The sequence below is a fragment of the Phocoena sinus genome, chromosome 1 (genome assembly GCF_008692025.1).
Source record: "Phocoena sinus isolate mPhoSin1 chromosome 1, mPhoSin1.pri, whole genome shotgun sequence".
Classification (NCBI taxonomy): Eukaryota; Metazoa; Chordata; class Mammalia; order Artiodactyla; family Phocoenidae; genus Phocoena; species Phocoena sinus.
Window position 1 is genome coordinate 75,608,358 of NC_045763.1, and position 18,942 is coordinate 75,627,299.

The window sequence follows — 18,942 nt, forward strand, 5'->3', positions numbered from 1 at the left end:
TCTGTATACAGGTCTTTTGTCTCCTTAGGTAGGTTTATTCCTAGGTATTTATTCTTTTTGTTGCAGTGGTAAATGGGAGTGTTTCCTTAATTTCTCTTTCAGATTTTTCATCATTAGTGTATAGGAATGCAAGAGATTTCTGTGCATTAATTTTGTATCCTGCTACTTTACCAAATTCATTGATTAGGTCTAGTAGTTTTCTGGTAGCATCTTTAAGATTCTCTTTGTATAGTATCATGTCATCTGTAAACAGTGACAATTTTCCTACTTCTTTTCCAATTTGGATTCCTTTAATTTCTTTTTCTTCTCTGATTACTGTGGCTAAAACTTCCAAAACTATGTTGAATAATAGTGGTGAGAGTGGGAAACCTTGTCTTGTTCCTGATCTTAGTGGAAATGGTTTCAGTTTTTCACCACTGAGAATGATGTTGGCTGTGGGTTTGTCATATATGGCCGTTATTATGGTGAGGTAAGTTCCCTCAATGCCTACTTTCTGGAGGGTTTTTATCATAAACGGGTGTTGAATTCTGTAGAAAGCTTTTTCTCCATCTATTGAGATGATCATATGGTTTTTCTCCTTCCATTTGTTAATATGGTTTATCACATTGATTTGCATATATTGAAGAATCCTTGAGTTCCTGGGATAAAGCCCACTTGATCATGGTGTATGATCCTTTTAATGTGCTGTTGGATTCTGTTTGCTAGTATTTTATTGAGGATTTTTGCATCTATGTTCATTAGAGATATTGGCCTGTAGTTTTCTTTTTTTGTGACATCTTTGTCTGGTTTTGGTATCAGGGTGATGGTAGCCTCAAGGAATGAGTTTGGGTGTGTTCCTCCCTCTGCTTTATTTTGGAAGAGTTTGAGAAGGATAGGTGTTAGCTCGTCTCTAAATGTTTGATAGAATTCACCTGTGAAGCCCTCTGGTCCTGGGCTTTTGTTTGTTGGAAGATTTTTAATCACAGTTTCAATTTCATTGTTTGTGATTGGTCTGTTTATATTTTCTATTTCTTCCTGGTTCAGTCTCAGAAGGTTGTGCTTTTCTAAGAATTTGTCCATTTCTTCCAGGTTGTCCATTTTATTGGCATATAGTTGCTTGTAGTAATCTTTCATGATCCTTTGTTTTTTCTGCAGTGTCAGTTGTTACTTCTTCTTATTCATTTCTAATTCTATTGAATTGAGTCTTCTCCCTTTTTTTTCTTGATGAATCTGGCTAATGTTTTATCAATTTTGTCTATCTTCTCAAAGAACCAGCTTTTAATTTTATTGATCTTTGCTATCATTTCCTTCATTTATTTCTGATCTGATCTTTATGATTTCTTACCTTCTGCTAGCTTTGAGGGTTTTTTGTTCTTCTTTCTCTAATTGCTTTAGATGTAAGGTTACATTGTACATTTAAGATGTTTCTTGTTTCTTGAGGTAGGATTGTATTGCTATAGACTTCCCTCTTACAACTGGTTTTGTGGCATCCCATAGGTTTTGGGTCGTTGTGTTTTCATTGTCATTTGTTTCTAGGTATGTTTTGATTTCCTGTTTGATTTCTTCAGTGACCTCTTGGTTATTTAGTAGTGTATTGTTTAGACTCCATGTCTTTGTATTTTTTACAGATTTTTTTCTTGTAATTGATATCTAGTCTCATAGCATTGTGGTTGGAAAAGATACTTGATACAATTAAAATTTTCTTAAATTTGCCAAGGCTTGATTTGTGACCCAAGATATAATCTATCCTGGAGAATGTTCCATGAGCACTTGAGAAGAAAATGCATTTTGTTGTTTTTGGACAGAATGTCCTATAAATATCAATTAAGTCCATCTTGTTTAATGTGTCATTTAAAGCTTGTGTTTCCTTATTTACTTTCATTTTGGATGATCTGTCCATTGGTGAAAGTAGGGTGTTAAAGTCCCCTACTATGATTGTGTTACTGTCAGTTTCCCCTTTTATGGCTGTTAGCATTTTCCTTATGTATTGAGGTGCTCCTCTGGTGGGTATATAAATATTTACCATTGTTATACCTTCTTCTTGGATTGATTCCTTGATCATTATGTACTGTTCTTCTTTGTCTCTTGTAAAAGTCTTTATTCTAAAGTCTATTTTGTCTGATATGAGAATGCTACTTCAGCTTTCTTTTGATTTACATGTGCATGGAATATCTTTTTCCATCCCCTCACTTTCAGTCTGCATGTGTCCCTAGGACTGAAGTGGGTCTCTTGCAGACAGCATATATACGGGTCTTGTTTTTGTATCCATTCAGCCAGTCTGTATCTTTTGGTTGGAGCATTTTGTCCATTTACATTTAAGGTAATTATCCATATGTATGTTCCTATTACCATTTTCTTAATTGTTTTGGGTTTGTTATTGTATATCTTTCCCCTCTCTTGTGTTTCCTGCCTAGAGAAATTCCTTTAGCATTTATTGTAAAGCTGGTTTGGTGGTGCTGAATTCTCTTAACTTTTGCTTGTCTGTAAAGGTTTTAATTTCTCAGTTGAATCTGAATGAGATTCTTGCTGGGTAGAGTAATCTTGGTTGTAGATTTTTCCCTTTCATCATTTTATATATGTCCTGCCACACCCTTCTTTTGGGGATTCCCTTCTATGTTATTTGTTGCTTTTCCCTTGCTGCTTTTAATATTTTTTCTTTGTATTTAATTTTTGATAGTTTGATTAATATGTGTCTTGGCATGTTTCTCCTTGGATTTATCCTGTATGGGACTCTCTGTGCTTCCTGGACTTGATTGACTCTTTCCTTTCCCATATTAGGGAAGTTTTCAACTATAATCTCTTCAAATATTTTCTCAGTCCCTTTCTTTTTCTCTTCTTCTTCTGAGACTCCTATAATTCGAATGTTGGTGCATTTAATGTTGTTCCAGAGATCTCTGAGAGTGTCCTCAATTCTTTTCATTCTTTCTTCTTTATTCTGCTGTGCAGTAGTTATTTCCACTGTTTTATCTTCCAGGTCACGTATCCGTTCTTCTGTGTCAATTATTCTGCTATTGATTCCTTCTGGAGAATTTTTAATTTCATTCATTGTGTTGTTCATCATTGTTTGTTTGCTCTTTAGTTCTTCTAGGTCCTTGTTAAACGTTTCTTGTATTTTCTCCATTCGATTTCCAAGGGGTTTTTTTTGTGGGGTTTTTTTTGCGGTACACAAGCCTCTCACTGTTGTGGCCTCTACCGTTGCAGAGCACAGGCTCTGGACGTGCAGGCTCAGTGGCCATGGCTCACAGGCCCAGCCACTCCGCGGCATGTGGGATCCTCCCGGACCGGGGCACCAACCCGTGTCCCCTGCATCGGCAGGCAGACTCTCAACCACTGCGCCACCAGGGAAGCCCCCAATTTCCAAGGTTTTAGATCATCTTTACTATCATTACTCTGAATTCTTTTTCAGGTAGACTGCCCATTTCCTCTTCATTTGTTTGGTCTGGTGAGTTTTTACCTTGCCCCTTCCTCTGCCGCGTATTTCTCTGTCTTCTCATTTTGCTTAACTTACTGTGTTTGGGGTCTCCTTTTAACAGGCTGCTTGTTCATAGTTCCCATTGTTTTTGGTGTCTGCCCCCAGTGGATAAGGTTGCTTCAGTGGGTTGTGTAGGCTTCCTGGTGGAGGGGACTGGTGCCTGTGTTCTGCTGGATGAGGCTGGATCTTGTCTTTGTGGTGGGCAGAACCACGTCTGGTGGTGTGTTTTGGGGTGTCTCTGAACTTAGTATGATTTTAGGCAACCTCTCTGATAATGGGTGGGGTTGTGTTCCTGTCTTGCTAGTTGTTTGACTTGGGGTGTCCAGCACTGTAGCTTGCTGGTCGTTGAGTGGAGCTGGGTCTTAGCATTGAGATGGAGACCTCTGGGACAGCTCTTGCCGATTGATATTATGTGGAGCTGGGAGGTCTGTGGTGCATCAATGTCCTGAATTCGGCTCTCCCACCTCAGAGGCTCAGGCCTGACACCCAGCCAGAGCACCAAGATGCTGTTGGCCACACGGCCATGTACGTCGTGGGGAGCTTCTAGTCTTTTGGGAAGTCTGAGGTCTTCTGCTGGCATTCAGTAGGTGTTCTGTAGGAGTTGTTCCACATTTAGATGTGTTTTTGATGTATTTGTGGCAAGGAAGGTGATCTCCACTACTTACTCCTCCGCCATCTTGCAGGTCCCCCCACCATGCTCAGTCATTGACTGAGAGAGAGCATGACCTTGGCTGGGAAACTGAGGCAAGTTGTGATGATGCTAGAGGCTGTCAGCTAACAGCTTCCTGGCACTCGAAGAAGTTCTCAGTAGCACACTATCTTGAATTTTTTTTCTCTTAAGTCATTTATTTCACACAGGATTAATCATTAGTTACCAAATACAATTGAGAATACTTTTTCTTTCAGTATAAATGACGCAAGAGGAGCTGGTGAAAGATGTATCACTGAATACTAAAATCCAGCATCTTGATTCCTTTTTTTTCTTTTACAAAACAGTGTTGAAATAGCCCTGCAGCAAAATGAAATCATGAATACATTTATTAATGACTGGAAAAGCCTGGCAGAAGAAGAAGGCACCTTTGGGGACAAGACTGATACCCACCTGAAAGAGTACCAGTCCTTTACTGACCTGCATAACCTAACGGAGAAGATGATCACCTGTGTCTCCTGGCATCCGATCATCTATGGTGAGGCAGAATCATGACTGGGATTCCATTCTGGGATGACATTGAAATAATCTGTTGTTTTTATATGTAGAATTGCAAACTAGCTCACTTTCCATGAGACAACTTCCATTCCTGAGTGCAGGCACCTGCCAAGCACTTTCTGCACCTTCTCTCCATCATATGTCCTCCCAGCTACCTTGTGGGACCACATTGTGGTCTCTACTTTATAAGGAGAGGACCAGCGCTCTCAGGAAAGTGACTGGCTCAGGTCACCCAGCTGGTGCGACACCAAATCTGGAACTTCATTCCCCCTGACTCTCAACTTACTGGGCGGGATAGGAGATACACCTCCTTTAAAGAGCTCAGCAGCCTAGGGGATAGGAATGTGTGAGGGTGGATCCATGGACAGAGCCATCTGTGCCCTCTTTCTTCCTCCTTTCCTGCCCAGCATTGGCTCTCTCCTCACAAAAAACAAAAACAAAAAAAGAAACACAACACATCTTTTTTTCTTACTAAGTCTTCAAAGTTCACTGTTTATTTTGTGAACATCTCAGTTTGGTCCAGCCACAGTTCAAGTGCTAAATAAGCAACACGTGGCTACTGGCAACCAATGTATTAGACAGTAGAGCTCTAAAAACACTCTTGATCTCCTGTAGAATATTTTTACACAAGTTTCATCAAAATGGAAATGAGCAGTGACTGTGTAGGAAAACAAAACCTAAAAACACTTCTCCATGCACAGTTGCTGCAGATTTTAATTTCTAGTTGTGTTTCTATCAGGGCTAATAGCTGTGTCGGTGGCTGTACGACTCTCCTTTGAAGAGAGGGTCCACATTTCTGGTAAACTATTGCTGCAACCATCACTGATTCTTTTCTGGAGTTTCTCTGATCCCATACAGCCTCAGGTAATGAAAGAGAGTCATCCACATGTTCTAAAAATTTTAACTACTACTTTCACATATCTTTAGCCGTTTTAATTGCAAAATACTTTATAATCACTTAATGTTGTAAACCCCTATAAAGCTAGGCTTTCTTCAATTCAGAATGTGTCATCATTCAACTTGAGCAAAATTTAAGTTTACACTTAGTTTATTGAAAAGATATATTGAACAAATCAACATGTTATTTAAAAAAAAACATTGTAAGAGGAATGTTCAATTGATTTTAAAGAGCAAACTCTTTTATGGACTTTATTTAGGTACTAATTGTTCAAATGCAAAGAGATTTTAGTTTCACGTGGATTTCCTTGATTCCAAGGAGCACCAGTAGGAGATGGTAATGAGTAAAGATGACTGTGCGGGAAACAGTGGGGAATGGTGGGGACTGTGGCCCTAGAGGGTACCCAGCCCATCCATGGGGACAGCTACTCTTCTGCTCTCCTTGCCAGGTGGTCCCACTTGTCAAGAGAATCCAGCAATTTTGTGTGTGATCTCCCAATTTTTAAACAGCTCAACTAAAACCAAACCAAAGCACACAGCAGTCCAAATAAAATAAGGCTAAAGGCTGGGTTTGCCCCCACAGTGTTCAATTTCCGATATCTGCTCAAGATGAGTTCTGCTTAGGGGGAGGGTGCTTTATAGTGTTAGATTAAGTTTTTTCAATGTACTTAAATATAATAATATTTTGTTTTTATAAAGCATTATATAATTAAGGCTTTCCCTAATAAACCCTAGTGTCCTCGTATTCCTTCTTCCCTAATTCATCTGAATTAAGGCAGTTTTACTGTTATAGAGTCTAGATGATTTTTTATAGATACAGAGATCAAAATGACAGATCTGTCATTCTTCCTTGTCAGCCTACTTACCACAAGTATGGTGCCATTCTCTCACTGGTGTTTTCTATCATTTTCCAGCAGTGTAGAACTACTCTTCACTCCATGCCATGGAAGTGTGGCTGAACCTCCAGGCAAATAGGAAGAGGAAAGAAAGACTCTCCTTTCCTCTATTTTTTTTTAATAGAAATGTGATTTATTTATTTTAGTTTCTTAAGGAAGTCAGTAATCAGTTTATTAAGATAGAAATTCCATATAAAATTTATAGTTTTGTTAAATATACTTATAAAGTTAATTATATTCTATTTATTTATTTTTATTTAAAAATTTTTTTAACCTTTCCTCTATTTTGAAGAATAGCTTTAAAAAGACATGTAAATAATTTCTTAAAGATATGATACAAATGATTAATTTTGTCTTTGTTCTAATCAAAACTATAGGAAAGTATTAAAAGATTTCATTTTCAAAAGTAGAGGTTTCTCTAGAATCCACAAAGTACCAAGTAAACCAAAATAATTCACCTCAATTCCAATTTGAAATCTTTAGCTCAGTGGTGGCAAACCAATGGCCTCTGGGGCCTGTATTTTTGGCTGTTATTTTTTTTTTTTTTTTTTTTTTTTTGCGGTACGCGGGCCTCTCACTGTTGTGGCCTCTCCCGCTGCAGAGCACAGCCTCCGGACGCACAGGCTCAGTGGCCATGGCTCATGAGCCCAGCCGCTCCGCGGCATGTGGGATCCTCCCGGGCCAGGGCACGAACCCGTGTCCCCTGCATCGGCAGGCCGACTCTCAACCACTGCGCCACCAGGGAAGCCCTGGCTGTTATGTTTAAAGAACGGCAACCATGCAAGTGTTTAGCTCGGTGGTAACACAGTAGCTCAGGTGCTAACTATGGTTAGTATATCTATTTCTTCACACTGGTGTATTCCTTGTAGGACTTCCTCCCTACCCTCCAGGCACTTGATTTTGTTTACCTTATGGGTTCTGTATTATTTTAAAATTTGTAATATTACCGCTGGCAAGGTCGCTGTCTTCTCTTTTTCAACACATTTTATTTTTGAGTGCTCACCTCTGTGCCAGACTAGGTATATGCAGCAGGGAAAAAATCATACAAATATCCTGGCCCCCAGAGCTTGCTCTCCACGCTTTTCAGAAACACTGATTTCATAGTCTTTTTATTTATAAAAAATTATAACATGCCCCAGCAATGACCCACAAAGGGGAGGGGAGGGGAGATTGGGTTTCCTTGAGAAACTACCTGCTCTCATATGCATGATCAATGTCCAGAATAAAATTCAGCAAAAGCAGCTTCCAATCCAGAGGTAGAATTCTGGGAATGGAATTCATGTGCATGTTTCTTATAAATAGCTATAAAATTAGACTTTTGACTTTATTAATATTATTTCTAGCCATTATCTTAATAGATTTTCTCATTCTCTCTTGAATTTGGGGGGTTTGCCTTAGTTAATGCTGGAAAGCCCAGATGACATCTTCTGCTTCCAGTTCTGTCCAAGTGACCCTAATATCATTGCTGGAGGGTGCATAAACGGGCAGGTACATATGGCTTTTTTTTTCAGTTCTTTATTAATTTAGACAGCATTCTGTAACACATTTTGACTGGTAGTTTTTTTAACTTAAGGGTTCAACTCAGCAGAGGGAAGGCATGTCAATTGTATGGCAGTCACCATGCCAGGAACTGGGGTATGAAGATGTGTTCGATATGGTATCTGGACTCAAGATGTCCACAGGGTAACCCAGTTATGACAACTGGAAGAAAACCGGGTCAGATCTATTTGTGTTGCTGGGATAGAACCACACGTTGTACAAGATTCCAGGGAAGAACAAAAACCATAAGCATAATACCTCTTGGTCAAGAGCCCTCTTCTGAAATTTCCCTAGAGGTAGGAGTTAGGGAATGATCCAGAATTTAAACAGAATTCTCTGGAAAACATACCTATATCACTGAATTTATGTGTGTATAATTTGATATCCTATTTTCTTTTTTCTTTTTTCTCTTTTAAGTTATCTAATTTATATAAAATTTAGATTCTATCTTCCAATTGCCTGTTTCTCCAACAGGGCAAAACAAAAATCTTATAGCTATTTTATGATCAAAGTTTAAATTCATTGTGACACAGTGAGTTTGACCATTACCAGGGTATAATGATTTTTTATCGTGTGGCTAGGAAAACTTTTAGGTAGTTGAAATGTAAATGTCTGCATCATCCGTGCCAACTTATCCAGTACCAAAAACATCTAAGAAAACTAATTTTTTCCCTCGGTTTTATTCAACAATAACTGGTGATCTAGTGAGGAGCCAGAGTACATCCTCCAAGCCCTGCAAATATTGCTGTTTTTACTCATTGAGAAGGTGACAGAACTTTGTTTTAGAATATTTTAGAAAAGCAAATGCTGAAAATAAAATTACTCACAATTCTGTGATCCTGACATTTTGTTTACATTTTAGTGTACTGAAATGACTTTCAGTCATTGAAAATTATTCTAATTTAGTGTTGCGTATTCTGCTTTGTTCTGATTTTTCAAAAAATGACCATCTGTGTATATGCAGATTCAGAGTTGGCCATAATATTCAATTAAATAGAAATCGTCATTTCCTAGCCTTTTGAACAATTTTGGGTGTTTGTACTTAATTCTGGAGAGCAGACTGCTTTCTCCTGTGTCTAAAGCAACTGTCCCCACATTCCCTAAAACAGAGGAAGAACTCTTCCCAAAGCAGAGAGAATTGCATTATGCCTATCTTGGATTTAAAAAAAAACAAAGCAAAACAAAAAAGCAAAAAAAAAACCCACTAGCATTTATTAACACAAGCGCAAAAAGTCAAAGTGCTGAAAATTCTTTTAAAGAGAAGAAAACATTATTAAGAAGGGGAAAATCCTGAATAACAGGATGGAGAAGTAGGAACAAATTAAGAGTAACAAAATTAATAAATGTATGTGTACCTCAAAATAAATAAAAAATATATAAAGCCAAAAACATAAATAAATAAAGTGAAGAAAACATTTTTTATATAAGCTTTAAAAGTTGCTGACTCACAGGGAGATCAGCTCGGTGCTTTGTGACCACCTAGAGGGGTGGGATAGAGAGGGTGGGAGGGAAGGAGAGGCAAGAGGGAAGAGATATGGGAACATATGTATATGGATAACTGATTCACTTTGTTATAAAGCAGAAACTAACACACCATTGTAAAGCAATTATACTCCAATAAAGATGTTAAAATAAATAAATAAAGATAAAAAATAAGAGTTGCTGACTTACTTAAGATGTAGGCTAAATTTGATTATCCTCCCAAGGTGGTTTATTTATCAGAGTGCATGCAATACCAATAGGTTTTTTTAAACGTTCAAGATGCAATTTGCTAGTTCCTGAAAGTATGTTGTAATAACATTTATTTCTGTTTTAGATTGTCATGTGGGATATTACCGCACATGCAGATCGAATAGAAAACGTCAAGGCAGGTGGTAGTAGAAGTAAAAACGTCACACTCAAGGTTAGCTTTTTGTAACTTTTCACTTGCAAATTTTTTCCGTTCAGGAGTTTATCAAAAAGTACACAACAGGGTTGCCAAGCTAAACAGAGACTCACTAGAAAAAAAAAAAAAAAAAAAGTGTTATTTCCTAAGTCTTCACACCTGCTGTGGATGTATTTTGAATCACTTTTATATAGGCCCTTGATTTAAAACACCACTAAACAGGTTGTACTGTCTATTCCAGGGGTTCTTTTTTGTTGTTATTGTTGTTAAATAAAATGGAGGGGCCAAGGGTTGCCTAAAGTGATGTAGTTGAAAGAGCACTGGATAGAAGAACCATGCATCCAGGCTTTAGATCACAGTCCTGTGAGTTTGGATATGTCCCCCATTCCCTCAGCAAGCATCAATTTTCTCGTGTATAAAATGAAGGGGTTAAAAGCCTTCCGGGTAATAAGACACTATGATTTGTGAAGCTGTGGATCCTGCCAAGAGGTCTAGAGATTCCTCAGCTCCCACAGGTCTCTGACCAAGAAACCATGGGATGTGGTTTTCTGTGCACTCACAGAAATACTCCTTCAAAAATGGGATCTCATTGGTTCTTTAGGGAATGGGTCAGTCATTCTTGTTAAAAGTTTAGAGAGAAAATCTTAGACTAAACTGAAGTAGAAAGAAGATAATCTTATTATCTAACTATATAATACATAGAAACACTAATTTGTGTTTTTCCTTGAACTGGTATTTCTCCAAATTATTGATTATAATTGGAATGATAAGTAAAGTATGAGTTGCTTCATCAGCTCTCTGAAATTAGCACATAACTTTCTTGTAACATTTTACAGCCTATGTTTCTCCTTGAACCAGAGACTAATACAGAAGCAATGTATATCAGACACTGTGCCGTCTCCTCAATAGAAAATGGACATAGGAAAGTTATTACAGATATACATTGGCTGCCTGACACATTTGAGGTGAGTCTTGATGGCCTCATACTTTTCTCCTGCTAGCTTGTAAGTTTTTAGAAAATTTTATTCAAAGAGGATGTTTGAAGTCAACAATTCATTTGCATTTTAATTGTGAAATAACCAGAAACAACACATCACACAGTTGTGTCACTGTTGACAGACCAAGATCAGACTTAGGGATGAGAATAATGCCAATGTGTCAACTTCAGTGGTTTATAAAAATAAAAAATGTAGGTGGTATTAGCACTGATATAATACAACAGTGGAGAAAGTGAAGGTTGTAAAAATAGAGTGCAAATATTTTACACCCTTAGCCTTTGCAGATTTAAAGTTTATGATTTCAACTATTTAGAGCATATAACCTTGAAGATCTGTGACATGTAGTAATGCGTCATTTTGCAAGACAGTCTTGAATTGAGTGCGTCATGAGACTGGTAGGTGAAGACTATTTGTGCAGTGAGTGAGCCCAGCTGACTGCCTAGCATCTGTGCTGCAGTATGACTTTGTGGTTCTTTACTTGACCCACAACGGCTGCTGTTTGTGAATTTGAAAACTAGTAAGCTTCCCAAATGTTTCCCTCAAGGAACTAAGAGTCTATGGAAATTAAAAGGTCAGAATATCAAAGAATATTCTGAAAACTTAGAGTTATGAAGGGCGATTAGCCCTTCAAGATATTTAAATGGATTATGCAAAAGCACAATTACTTTTCAAAGTTATAATGGACCAAAATAAATACAACAAATCAAAATAGAATATCGTATTTCTGGATTCTGTAGTTTTCTAAGCTAATTAATATTGAAAGAAATTCAAAACATATACATGTAAAGTTTTAAATTACAAAATAAAGAGCAAGTAGCAAAATGAAGAAAAATATTTGCCTCAAATATGGTAAATACAAATTTTCCAGTAAATAAGCTAAAGACATATACTGAAAAACAATTAGTAGATAAACAGGAAAATTATTCAGACTTTCTAATATCAAAGAAATTAATAATAAAGGAACAATAATGTACTATTTTGGACCTATTTGATTTTTTTCTTTTCCATTGGACCTATTTAATTTTTAAATGAAATTTTCTAGTAATTTCCCATGTTAGAAAGGATGAAATGGTGAAATCAATAAACTCCAACATTACTGGTTCCAACATAAAAGTTTTAGAATACAATTTAGTCAATGTGGTTCTTAAATCATCCAAATTTTCAAAGTTTTTGACCAGTAATTCAAATTTCGGAAATTTATGCAAAGAAAGAATCCAATTTGTGTTCTAAGACATACAATCACATGCATACCTTGACAAATCATGTCAAAGTGTATCCATGAAAAAGATTGGAAAAGAATGTAAGGTAGAATTATATTTGATTTTAAAACCTTCTATTTTCCAAACTCTATAATATGATTGTGGGTTTTTTTTTAAGAAATCATTAAAACATAAAACTCCAGAGCAAGCACAACTCTGGAGTCTTGAACTTCCTACAACAGGGAAGCCTTACTAGAGGGAGAGGAAAGATGGGTTCTGGATTGTTTATCAATCACAGTGGAAGCTGGCAGCTGTTAAGTGATCCTGACTGGGCTCATGCCACAGCAGCGTCAGCCAGGTTTCTAGGATCCTAGCTCCCGTGATGCCAACAGGCCTTACCACTGCTGTGCCTGTATTCTTCCTTCCACCCCTACTTTTACTGTTTATCTGCTGCTGGAACCCCCACCTTTGTTTGACCTTTTGCTCATCAGTCCTACCAAGTAGGTAGGGTATTGGGGAAAGTCATGTTTCCCTATTGATTTGAGAGTAGCACCTTCATAGGTTGCCACAAAACCTTCCACCTCCTTTGAGAGCTAGCTGGTTGGAATCTTGGACCTTCTAGGACTCTAAGGTGCCACTAACCCTCCTTGGACTCCTCTGTGTGCTCACAGAGTTGTGCCACTAATTACTAAAAGAATGCAGGCACCCCAGCATTCGCTGCATGCTGTAGGTATCTAATTTAACACCAAGTCTCTTTTCTATTGATCTTACCTGCTTAACAATCTCATAAAAGCTCCCATGTTCAGCTCCACAATTAATAGTGAAAAACAGAGTGCCTACATTTCTAATAATAATGGTAATGACATTATGATACATCATCTATATATTAAAAAACAGAATGATTTATGACTACATAGGTAAATGTTCAAATTACATTAACTGAAAGATCTTAAGATGGAAATTTATAGGCATACTAACTAAAACTAATTTTAAAATGTAAAAACGTTTCTGTGAGAAAAAGGCTGGAAAATATGTATAGCAGAATTATATTTGATTTTGAAACTTTCCAGTTTCCAAATTCTGTTTGTGTTGTTCTTTTAATAAAAATTAAAGCAAAGGAGAAAAAAAAATTTAGTGTAAAAATCTTTGAGAAAAAAGTCATTACTGTCCTAGGTACACAGAACTTACTTCCAGCACTTTTAAAAATAGATTAACAGATTGGGATCTGCCTTTGAAAATCGAAGTGGAATATCCTGTCAACTTGTCACTTGTTCGGCAGACTGGTATGTCTTATTTTAATCATTACCTAATATGTTTTCAAACAATATACTCTTTTTTTAGATGCTTATAAAGTCATTGTCCTCTTCTGTTCCTTAAATAATCTTTGTTGTAACAATTAAACCTAATATAACTAAAGAACAGAATGTTAGATTGTTGCTGGTTTTAGAAAAATCTTTTTGTGGATACGAATATGTTGTAAAAAGAAGAATTAACTAGGTTTCATGGTTGGTAATGTTGTATAACATTATCATAGTTATTCTGTTTCTTCATATTCACATATTTGTAAATTTGTAATATGTATTGTTTACATTCAATTTTATCTCACAATTACGAAGATGACAACGTTTAATTGGGAAAGTTTCTTTTAAAAAGTGGAAGAGTTTTACATTTTTTATTGCATATTTATTACAAATGTTTTTATAAGTAATTCAGTAACTATGTTGAAGAATGTTTATTTTTTAAAATTGTATCCTCCAATTTATAGAACTGAAAATTCAGAGTGAAGTAGGACATAAGAAGGGTAAGAAGGGCAAGAAGGGCAATACTATTATCTAGCATCCAAATACTGGCAAAACTTTACCACTCCAAGTAGCTTTGACCCCAATAGATATCATGACACTGTAAGTTTTAGACACTGATCGCAGCAGAAGCAGCTGTGGAGTGGCAGGTGAAGGCATAAGTAACATTAGCAGCAGCCATGGGCAGGGGGTTGGGGAGACATGATTAACGCTGTGGGCACATATTAGGTAAGGTTCTGTGAGTGCAAGCAACAGAAATTAACTATAGTTAACCTAAGGGGATAAAATAAATTTATTGGAAGTTTATGCCAATACTGTACTACGTGCTTTAGCAGGTTAACTATTTTTATATTCTCAACCCTGAAAAATACGTATAGATAGAGGAAATGAGGCTTTGAAGGCAAATACATTGTCACCTATAGCTCACTGTATACCTAGTGAGTGGCCAGAATGAATGGCCAGCCCCTACCATCTGAATGGATCGGTTCCAACCACTGTGTCACCGTTCAAGATTCAGAGTGACAGAAGAGAGTCTGACTGGCTTCTGTTACATCATGAACTCACACCTTTGGCCAGGGAAGGAATGGCAGAGCACCTTGAATGACAGTTCCAACCTGACTGCATGCAACGGGGAAGGGGCAGTTCTCAAAAAACCAATTAGAAGCCTCTTGCTAGGGCTTCCCTGGTGGCGCAGTGGTTGAGAGTCCGCCTGCCAATGCAGGGGACACGGGTTCGTGCCCCGGTGTGGGAGGATCCCACATGCCGCGGAGCGGCTGGGCCCGTGAGCCATGGCCACTGAGCCTGCGCGTCCGGAGCCTGTTGCTCCGCAACGGGAGAGGCCACAGCAGTGAGAGGCCCGCGTACCGCAAAAAAAAAAAAAAAAAAAAAAAAAAAAAAAAAAGAAGCCTCTTGCTAAAAAAGGAGGGGGGAATTGCTGCCCAGGCAAAAACAACACATAGCACCTACAGGGTCATATGAAATATTATGCAACAATTAAGATTGTATTATTATTTCATGGAAAGATGCTTATGGTATAGTGTTGATTATAAACAGCAGAATGGAAAGCTATACTGTTCTTCAGTGGCCTTGGAGAACATTTAGAAGCTCTGAACAGACTTAAAATATTACATGTTATATGTTGAAGATACAGGTCCTTGATTGTTGTCTATAATGATGGCCCTTGAATTTGGAAATATTCTGAAATATTCTGGAAATAGTTCCTTCAGAAGTTGTTAAAGTAAAAAAAAGTTTATGCATTTAGAAAGCCCCATTTTTAGCTATCCAGAAAATTCATCAGTTCTAGTCTTTATACTTTAGCCATACTAAGGGTCTTATAATACAGAATAAGATAAAATAGGGTTCTGCTAATTAAAGATGTGTGATTGATTGATGCAGAAAGTTCAATTGAAGCTATCTGTATTTAGCAAAACCATTTTACAAATAATGAAAATTAATGCTGTAAATGAGATTCAAGAAGAGCTATGTAATTTGGAAAAACAGGTTTAAACCAACTATAATTATATTTTAAAACATTTTGTTATGTCATCTGTGGTATTCTACCAATGATTTATGTTTTGACCATTAATATGATTAATATTTTTATTAATTTTAATTATTTATCCATTATTAAATGAATAAATAATATTAACTAATTCACATAAATGAATAAAAGTTTTGTTAGTCTCAAGTTACCATCTGTTTATCTAAATACTTTAACTTACACATCTAAATTCTTTAATAATATCTTAAATTTATTAATCTGTTTACTCATAACCTAAATGACAGAAATTATGGAGCTAATGTGGCATATTCTTTGCTGTTCTTATTATGTTTTCACATAATTACTACAAAGACATTATATACTGAAGTACTGAACAAGTATCATTATAAATTTTTACCAAGTTTATTGTGTTAAAAATAACACTCTAGGGCTTCCGTGGTGGCGCAGTGGTTGAGAGTCCACCTGCCGATGCAGGGTACACGGATTCGTGCCCCGGTCCGGGAAGATCCCACATGCCGCGGCCCCTCACTGTTGTGGCCTCTCCCGTTGTGGAGCACAGGCTCCCGACGCGCAGGCTCAGCGGCCACGGCTCACGGACCCAGCCACTTCACGGCATGTGGGATCCTCCCGGACCGGGGCGCGAACCCGTGTCCCCTGCATCGGCAGGCGGACTCTCAACCACTGCACCGCCAGGGAAGCCCTCATTTGATTTTCATAATCAACCTGTGAGGAAGGAGAAATAAGGGAGAAACGACACTTACTGTATGCCTACTATGTACAAAGCACATTAAATCCAACTCTGTGTATGTGTTATATATATATATAAAACACTAAAACAAGCAATAAAATAAAAAAAGATAAATTGAACTTCATCAAAATTCAAGTTGATAGTGCTTTTGAAGCACTATCAAGAAATTTAAAAGACAACCCATACAATGGGAGAAAATATTTGCAAATCATGTATCTGATAAGAGATTTCTATTAAGACTATATAAAGAACTCTTACAACTCAACAATAAAAAGACAAATAATCTAATTTAAAAATGAGCAAAGATTATCAATAGACATTTCTTCAAAAAAGATAGACAAATGTCCAATACACACAAGAAAAGATGCTCAAAATCATTAGCTGTCAAATCAAAACCACAATGACACAAAATAGCCAAAACAGTCTTGACAGAAAAGAACAAAGTTGGAAGACTCACACTTCTTAATCTCTAAACTTTCTGCACAGTTACCATTGTAGAGACACATGTACTGAGAATGGCTGAAGGATAGACATATAGATCAATGGAATAGAATTGAAAGTCCAGAAATAAACCCATATATCTGTGGTCAACTGATTTTCAACAAGGGTACCAAGACAATTTAATGGAGAAAGAATAGTCTTTTCAATGAATGGTGCTAGGACAAATGGGTATTCACCTGCAAAATAATTACCTCGCACTCTATACAAAAATTAATTGAAAATGAAATAAAGACCTAAATATAAGAGCTAAAACTGTAAAACTCTTAGAAGAAAACATAGGCAAACATAAATGTAAATGTTTATGACCTTGGATTAGGTACTGATTTCCTAGATATTACCCCAAAAGCACAAGGAAATGCAAATCAGAATCACTTTTGATGAGGTACAACTTCACACCCACTAGGATAGCTAAAGTTTAAAAAAGACAAAAAATAGTAAATGTTGGTGAGAATGTAGAGAAATTGGAATCCTCAAGACAAAAAAAAGTAATACATTTGGTGAGGGTGTAGAGAAATTGGAATCCTCAAAAATGATCCAGTTGCTTTGGAAAACAATCTAGCAGTTCCTCAAAAGATTAAATATAGGTGTTACCATATAACCCAGCAATTCCACTCCTAAATATATATCCAAGAGAAGTGAAAACCTACATCCACAAAAACTTACCAACAAATGTTCATAACAGCATTAATCATAATAGCAAAAAGGGGAAATAACCCAAATTTATTCATTCATCAGTCCATCAAATGAGGAATGGGTAAATAAAGTGTAGTATAGTCCATACAATGGAATATTATTTGACAATAAAAAGGAATGATGTACTGATATATACTACATCATGAATGACCTTTGAAAACATGCTAAAAGAAAGACTCCAGTCACAAAAGACCACATACTATATGATTCCATTTATATGAAATGTCCAGAATAGACAAATCTGTAGAGACAGGAAGTAGGTTAGTGGTTGCCCAGGGCTATTCGGAGGGATTAAGGGAAATGGGGACTTACTGGTAATATGTACACGTTTTTTTCTGGAAGGTGATGAAAATCTTCTAAAATCGATTGTGGTAATGTCTTGCACAACTCAATGAATATATTAAAAACCACTGAATTGAGAACTTTAAATGGGTGAATTTTGTGATATATGGGTTATATTTCAATGAAACTGTTGTTTTAAAAAAAGATTGTGTCGATCTCCAAACTCAGCTCTCATGTATAATATTAGTCTCAATACTAGCAAAGTCATTAAATAACCCTATAAATGGTATAATTCCCCCAAATATTCAATGCAAAACAGTCCTATTTCATAAAAATCTTAAATTCAGAGATATCAAATATAGCCATGATCACATCGGTAATGTGTAGCAGCAAGAATGGTAGTCCTGAGGTTATACCTCTTCTTTGTACTTAGTTAAAAATTAAACTGTAAACTTTTTTTAAAGCACAATATGTTTTTGGGATATCAGACCTCAGAAAGCCTTAACCCCTCAACCACCAACAGAGAAAAAGAAAGAAGAAAGTATTGAAGTTCCTTTTGATGTACCATCCACTTTTTTGCATCTAAATCTCTCCTGGAAACCTCTTTCTAAGGTAAGTAACATGGGATTTCGTCCATTTTATTTGCTTATATACACTATATGGTTTATATGCATAGACATACATACATATACACACACTATAAAAGTAGAGCAGCTCAGATTAACACAGGACATTACAATACTTATATTCATTCAACCAATCAGTTCTTCAGTGAGAGTTATTATAAGGTCTGCCTAGGTCAAGGCAGAAATCACAGTTATTGTGAACTCAAGATTGATATTTGTTCATGTATAAGCAAGCCACAACTTACCAGTGGTTTGTGTAATAATTATTCATTTGTATAGCAGTTGCTTAAAAATTGGTAGGCTCTTAGGTTAGCCTGGGAAAGCTAATTTTACCCCTCCTGTAGCCAAAATTCTACGTATTTTGCATATCAATAGTAGAATTGTATTGTAATACCTATGACCAAATAATTGAAAGAGAAATTATTTGTAGTTATCTTCAGTGGCAGAGCTTGAAGAAAAGTAGTTTTAATTTAAGAAAGATAAGGCTGTGGATGGGAAGTATGTGAAAAGTATGAATGAACTTCTGACATTGATGGCTCTTTTTCTTTGGAATATTTAATTCTAATTGCAAACTTAATATTTTTCTTTTCCTCTGATTTACAAGTATCACTAGAATTACATTATCATGTATTTGCTCCCAGTGGAAGAGAGAGCACAGAGGGGTGAGAATATTCCTGAAGTAACTAGGATTAGAAATTAAATAGGATTAGAAATTTTCTA

At 36.6% G+C, this 18,942-nt stretch overlaps 1 protein-coding gene across 1 annotated transcript in view; it reads left to right on the plus strand.

Annotated features, from left to right (window-relative positions):
- Positions 1-18,942, plus strand: part of WDR63 (WD repeat domain 63) — an 84,400-nt gene that overhangs the window by 39,572 nt on the left and 25,886 nt on the right. Inside the window, exons 9-15 of the mRNA XM_032640918.1 lie at positions 4,448-4,638; positions 5,398-5,522; positions 7,850-7,939; positions 9,807-9,893; positions 10,712-10,840; positions 13,282-13,355; positions 18,061-18,208. Of these exons, the coding sequence (XP_032496809.1) occupies positions 4,448-4,638; positions 5,398-5,522; positions 7,850-7,939; positions 9,807-9,893; positions 10,712-10,840; positions 13,282-13,355; positions 18,061-18,208 (844 nt within the window). The remainder of the gene's footprint in view (positions 1-4,447; positions 4,639-5,397; positions 5,523-7,849; positions 7,940-9,806; positions 9,894-10,711; positions 10,841-13,281; positions 13,356-18,060; positions 18,209-18,942) is intronic.